The sequence below is a fragment of the Chenopodium quinoa genome, unplaced genomic scaffold (assembly GCF_001683475.1).
Source record: "Chenopodium quinoa cultivar QQ74 unplaced genomic scaffold, ASM168347v1, whole genome shotgun sequence".
Classification (NCBI taxonomy): domain Eukaryota; kingdom Viridiplantae; phylum Streptophyta; class Magnoliopsida; order Caryophyllales; family Amaranthaceae; genus Chenopodium; species Chenopodium quinoa.
Genome location: NW_018742684.1, coordinates 2,240,364 through 2,246,522, shown reverse-complemented (window position 1 = coordinate 2,246,522; position 6,159 = coordinate 2,240,364). Strand labels below are relative to the sequence as shown.

At 31.2% G+C, this 6,159-nt stretch overlaps 1 protein-coding gene across 1 annotated transcript; it reads right to left on the bottom strand.

The window, feature by feature from the left end:
• Window positions 1-2,235: 2,235 nt before the first annotated feature.
• On the bottom strand, window positions 2,236-5,021 carry LOC110722743 (dof zinc finger protein DOF4.6-like). The gene is made up of 2 exons (XM_021902031.1): window positions 4,465-5,021; window positions 2,236-4,001 (listed from the first exon to the last, which is right to left on the bottom strand). Exons 1-2 carry the CDS (start codon window positions 4,486-4,488, stop codon window positions 2,871-2,873), a joined length of 1,155 nt encoding a protein of 384 aa, XP_021757723.1. The 5' UTR covers window positions 4,489-5,021; the 3' UTR covers window positions 2,236-2,870.
• Window positions 5,022-6,159: the final 1,138 nt, after the last annotated feature.

The window sequence follows — 6,159 nt, the reverse complement described above, 5'->3', positions numbered from 1 at the left end:
ATATAGATAAATACTCGTATTATTAAATGGATCTTATTAGAGTCCTCTCATTATGAACTTTTCAAATATATAAATAATTTTCATGATTTTTTAACGTGCAATTAACAATATTTAACAATAAGTAAATGATGATTAAAAGTTTTGATTTGAATGTTTTTTATCTAGTCTAATTTAATATGAATCTATTAAAGAATAAATAATAAGTATCTTAAACAATTAGTTAAAGAAAACAAGTCCTACATATAACATTTACCACAACTTTAAACTCATAAAGGTGAAATTTTAGAGTAACAACTCTTATAATTACGCTGTAGTGTATATTTTGAATATAGGGAAAATACAGAGGGACGGAGAGAGTAGTTTTTTTTTTTTTTTTTTTTTTTTGAATAGACGGAGAGAGTAGTTCTAAATGGTAGACAAATAAATGTTGATTCCCAATACAACAAACCAAAATCAGCCTTCTGGCCCTTCTCTCTATTCTTTTTCTTTAGTACGTACGATTCATAGGACGATAGGAGACTGGGGTGCTAAACTTGAAATGTACGTACTATAAACATTTGTCTCCATTTGATCGAACAGATATTCGACCTTAGGTCACAAAACCTCTAAAAAACAACCATTTTTCAGAAAATAGCTAAACACATTCTATAAAATTGCATGTTGAAGCTGTCTTTTTTACCACAAATATAAAAATTCTTGTTTTCAGATAATATCATATAATCCTCCATATTTAATTTGTAAACAAAAATTCCTGAAAAATGAAAATGAAAATGCAATGCAGTGGAAATGACAAGACAAACCCAAGGAGTAAGAAACAAGAAAAAGCAACTCCCTATGAATTCATCATCATCATGAGGTGGGGAACTGCATATCATGTTGCATGCCTCTCTTTCTCTCTCTCTCTCTCTCTCAACAATTACCCACTTGTTACGCTCAACATTATCTGGTGGATAACAGCAAACAAATACACACTTTCTACATTAATACCCACAGTATAGTAAGGGACCGCCTTCTCCGCTAACTCGAGTTAGATTGACCTGTATAATGAAACTATCTGATGATCAAACGTTTTTCTTTAATAAAATATACTAGTGACTAATAACTGAGTATATACTAGTATATTAATATTGATTGTATGTTGTATAATTTAAGTATTAATTATATAATTAGGATATAATTAAAAAATTATCACATTAGAAGGTCTAGATCTAGATGGATCCATTAAGTGGGCAAGATTATTCCTTTAGGCACACTACCCTAGGAGAATGTTTGTGGGTCCCAGTAAGCACCCCCTTCCCACCTGTTAGACCAAAAAACAGGAGGGTCTTTGTCAGATCTTTCACACAATCTCTAAAATATACAAATATGAAAATTTTTAAAGCCAAAAAAAAAAAATGTTGATATTAATTACTCAAAATCCACACTCAATAGGAATAGTATTATGGTTAGTGGTACTTGTTGAGCCAAGGGAGGAAGGAAAATGACTAGTGTTTGGATATAGAAATTTAGTAGGTGAAACCAGCATTATATATTTACATTTGTACATATTTGAACTTGAAATTTGATGATAGTGGAGCAAGTACTAACAGTGGTGGTTCGACTATGTAATTAATACTCCGTACCCACCAGATAGATATAGCGTTCATCACTAAATTATACGGCCTTCTCCGGAAAGATATATCATCCCCAAATCTAAAAATGCACAACAAAATAAGACTTACACTTAATTATATAACTTGAAAGATAGAAGAGCTGTCTAACATCAAAGACACTTAACACTTTATTGGAAAGCCCCATGTGAAGTCATGAGAAATCATACCTGGGATTTTAATTTTACTCTTATTTATTTTTGTTTTTTATGGGCTTTAATTGCTTTATTTAAGCTCCTTTCATTATCATGGACAAAATATGCTTTAATTAATAGCTGCAAAAAATCTCACACTTGACCTTAAAAATGGGGCCTCCTTGTTATTAAACCTCCTAGCATGAACTCATAAAACAAGGGAAAGAGAATACAAATACAATCATATTGTTGAGCACACATCATCTGACCTCCACTTTTATTCATTTTTTTTTTTTCTCTTTTTGTTTTTTGATTTTTTGTTTTTCAAAGAAAAATCATTTTGGAGATCTGTACATGCTTATTTAGATAATCATATATCATCTTTAAAATTTTTAAAACAAATCAATAAAAACGGTGAATAAAACAAAAGCATAGAATTTCATCATTAATTATGAGTAATAGTAATTAATTCATTAATTAATTAGTATCAACATACAAACCCTTTGATAAAAACAAGTGCTCTCAATACAAAAACTACCAAATTATAGTAATTAAATACAATGATAATTAAACTATTTTCCTCCATATATAGCAAGCCAACCAATGACACTAAGACACTGATGCAACATCATCTTGGAAAATTCCTCTTCCAATACAAGACAAACACCATAAGCTAAGCTAATTAACTTTGCTTAACATGGTATATGGGCAAAGCCCCTCAAAAATTATGGGCTTTTCCTTTTTTTTTTTTTTTTGTAAAGTAAAAAACTAAATTTTTTCCCACTTCAAAATCACACAATCATCAGAAATTAATTAACAAGCTAATCAGAAATTAAGAGAAATCATAAACCCATATTGTATCCCTATTATCTGTTAGCTCTTTTTTTTTTTTTTTTTTTTGAAAAGAAAAAAAAAACCCTCAAAACAAGTCATATCAGATATCACCCCATTAAGAAAATCTAAAAGAACAAAGGAGATGGATCAGATTTAAGAGATTTAAAACAAGAAAATTAAGTAAAAAAAGAGAAAAAGAAAAAGGAAAAAACCATATTAATTACTCCATAATTTGTGCAAATATTGAGTAAAGCTACCAAGATCCTCTAGAACCCAACATGCCACTCCAATACCCAGGTGTTGAAACATCTCCTTGTTTACCATTTTGTTGTTCATGATGATTATCACCACTATTATTGTTAGTATTACTATTAGTATTATTATGATCACCACTAGTTGATTGCTTTAAATCTTCAAAAGGAAACAAAAGCCTTCCATTAGCTGTTTGTTGATTTTGTTGTTGATGATCAGATACTACTTGTTGATGTTGCTGCACTTCTCCTTGTTGTATACTCCCATACCCATCTCCAAGACCTTCTACAAGCGAAAAATTCAAACTCGGCTTGTAATCTTGTAAGGGAAACCCGGATGGATAGACACCGCCACCAACACCGTTGCCATTGGGATGATCCGGAGCCGGGACCGGCATCGGCATGAAAGGGGTTAGCCCCCTAGAGGATGTAAGACCATTCAAAAGCTCCAAAGCCGAAAGATGATGATTAGTAGTAGCACTACTACCATTAGTACTAGTATTAGTATTGGCAGAATTTGGCATTTGGGGTTTTGCAGTTTCAATAGTAGGCAATTGCATGAATTCAGAAAGACTTCTGAATTCTTGCTGATTTGGTGGAAACCCCAAGTTTAAATCTTGACCTTGATGATGCATATTATGAAGCTGTTGATGATGATGATGATGAGGGTGGATCTTGTTATTAGGGTTTTGATGAACAAAATGATGTGATTGCTGTTGAGCAGCAACCAAATCATGAGAAGATATCTTTTTCGACGACAACGGCGATGAAGATGAGGTTGATGATCTCTTGTTCTTTCTAGAACCACCACCAACAGGAATGTTTCTCAAAGAACCGCCTTCGGTCCAATACCTTCTACAAGTCTTGCAGAAGTACCTTGGTTGAGTAAGGCTGTAATTATTGTAGTAGCAAAATTTGGTGTTGGTTGAATTGCACCTCGGACAATTTACGGCATGATCTTTTTGAGGCCTTACTTTCCTCTCTAAAGAAGTAGAACTTGGTTTTGAATTGTTGTTGTTATTGCTATTGTTGTTACTATTACTGATATTGGTGTTTATGTTTGTAATTTGGGCTGTTGCTGAGGATGAGCATGTATTGGGGATCATTTCTTCCATTGGTTTCACTAATATCTCCTATAATAACACACAAAAAATAAAAAGGTGCCAAAAAATTAAAATTAAAGTGAACAAAAAAGAAAGAAAATAAAAGGTAAAGATTGTTTAGCTTCAAGATCCAACAAAGTTAGTCAAAGCAAAAACAAATTAAGATGAAGACAGGTGACATACAACCAAAACAACAAACCCCAACAAAAAAAAAACTTTTTTTTTTTTTGAAAAAACAAAAGAAAAGAAAATTCACTTTTGCAGGATTATAGCAGCAGTAGCAGCAGATGATATGATAATAATAACAAATTAATCCTTTTTTCCTAGCCAAAACTCAAAAGATGAAAACTTTATTTATTTCCTTTATATAATTTATACAAGTATAAAATCTCAAACAAATTACTTGTATATTACAAAAGAAAAAAACACAAGAAAAACAAAAAGGTAATAAAGATCTAATCTTTATTATCTACCAATAAAGTGGAATATATACCTGAGGCCATTGAGCGGTGTCCATGAACAGATGAAGAAGAAGCAGAAGACCCAAAAAAAAAAAAAAAAAAAGTGGTGTTTAAATTAAGATTAAAAGTAGAGGTGAAATTGTTTGTTTTTTTGAAAAAGGAGAGAAAAAGGAATGTCTGAAATGAGTTAGGTTTCTCTCTCTATGACTAGAAGTTGTTTGTCTGCGTTTGTTTGCTTTTTATGTGTTGGATGGATGGATGGATGAGTGTAGTGTGTGTGTGTGTTTTTGTGTGAGAGAAATTAAAGTGATGAGAGAGAATTGAATGGAAGAAGAGGCAAATAAATACTTTTTTTTTTTTTTTTTTGGTTTTTTTTTGGTGGTGGATTAAATTTATTACAAGCCGCACAGCAAGAATATTTGTCTCTGCCAATTTGATTTTGTTTAATTTAATTGTACTTTTTTCTTTCTCTCCTTTGTTTAGGAGTTATGAGAGGAATTGAGAAGGGGAGTTGTATCACTAGTATGAGATTGGTATTTTCATATACTACCCTAATTACATATTTATTGTAACGATTTAACATAAAGTTGAGAGGAAAAATGTCTAATTGTTTGACTTTGTTTAGTTATTGATATGTAAGGCAAAAGTACTCTATAGATAAGAGATGTTTTACGGAATATTAGATCCGTCTCAATATATAATTTCATAATATCAATTCTGAATTATAATTAAAGATATGTATTGTTGACACTATGCATCAACAGATATGAATGTCAATAAAACTGTTGCAAGTAAAATGAAATGGAGGAAAATTTTAGTACCAAGGGTCTGTTCTGATTTGATGAACTGAGCTGTATTAAACTAAACTGAGCTGAATTGTTTATTCAAGAAGGAAATTAAGAATTGAAATTAAGTCAAAGAGAACATGTCCTAACTTAAGTTTAGTATGTGCTCTTATAAATTTTAATCAAATTTATAACTAAGGAAGAACAATGTAATGAATTTCTAAAAATTATTTACGTTCAGCAAATAACTTATAAATGTCCTTAGAACAAGGCTTTTAATTTTTTTTTTTCTTTTTTTTTTAAATGGAGAAACTGAGTGCCTATTCAGAAGCCAAGATAGTACAATTTTATGGTTTTCTTTACATGTTTGATTTGGATTTAAAGTGAAGCAAATAACATTGTACAAAGTAGATTATTAGTGAAAATAAAAGTTGATAATAAATAGTACTCTACAGTATTTGAAAAAAGTGTGTCTAATATTTAGATACATAAAAAGTATTAAGTATTTTAGGGCAGATGGAGTACTTAAAATAACAGAGAGAGTATAAGGATTATCTTTTGTAATCCCTCTTCAAATGAGTCTCATGAGATTTGATCCTTAGAATTCATAGACATGAGATGATGGGAACGATGCCGGTATCCCATCACCTCAACTTATGTACAAGGATTATCTTATGCGATGGTGGGTGGGTGGGTGGGTGTGTTTGTGGGATGTTGTGTGTACGTATGTATATTATGTGGTGGTGGGCATTGTTTCTCCATTTTGCTGACCAAAATTAGTCAGAATTAATCAACTCTCTCACACTATCCCACTTTCAAAAAGTTGCTCTCAACTTGAGTTTATTCAATTTAACTTAATGTTTACCGTAATACAGCTCCTCCATTTTTTATTATAAAAACATTCCATGGATGACTTGTAACATTCAATTTTAGAATAAAAGG

What these genes read in the sequence shown, in the direction of transcription:
- LOC110722743 (XM_021902031.1), bottom strand. Translation starts at nt 4,488, where the DNA reads ATGGACACCGCTCAATGGCCTCAG. An exon ending in ACACCGCTCAATGGCCTCAG is followed by an intron (nt 4,002 to 4,464) that starts GTATATATTCCA and finishes GTGTTATTATAG; the next exon opens with GAGATATTAGTGAAACCAAT.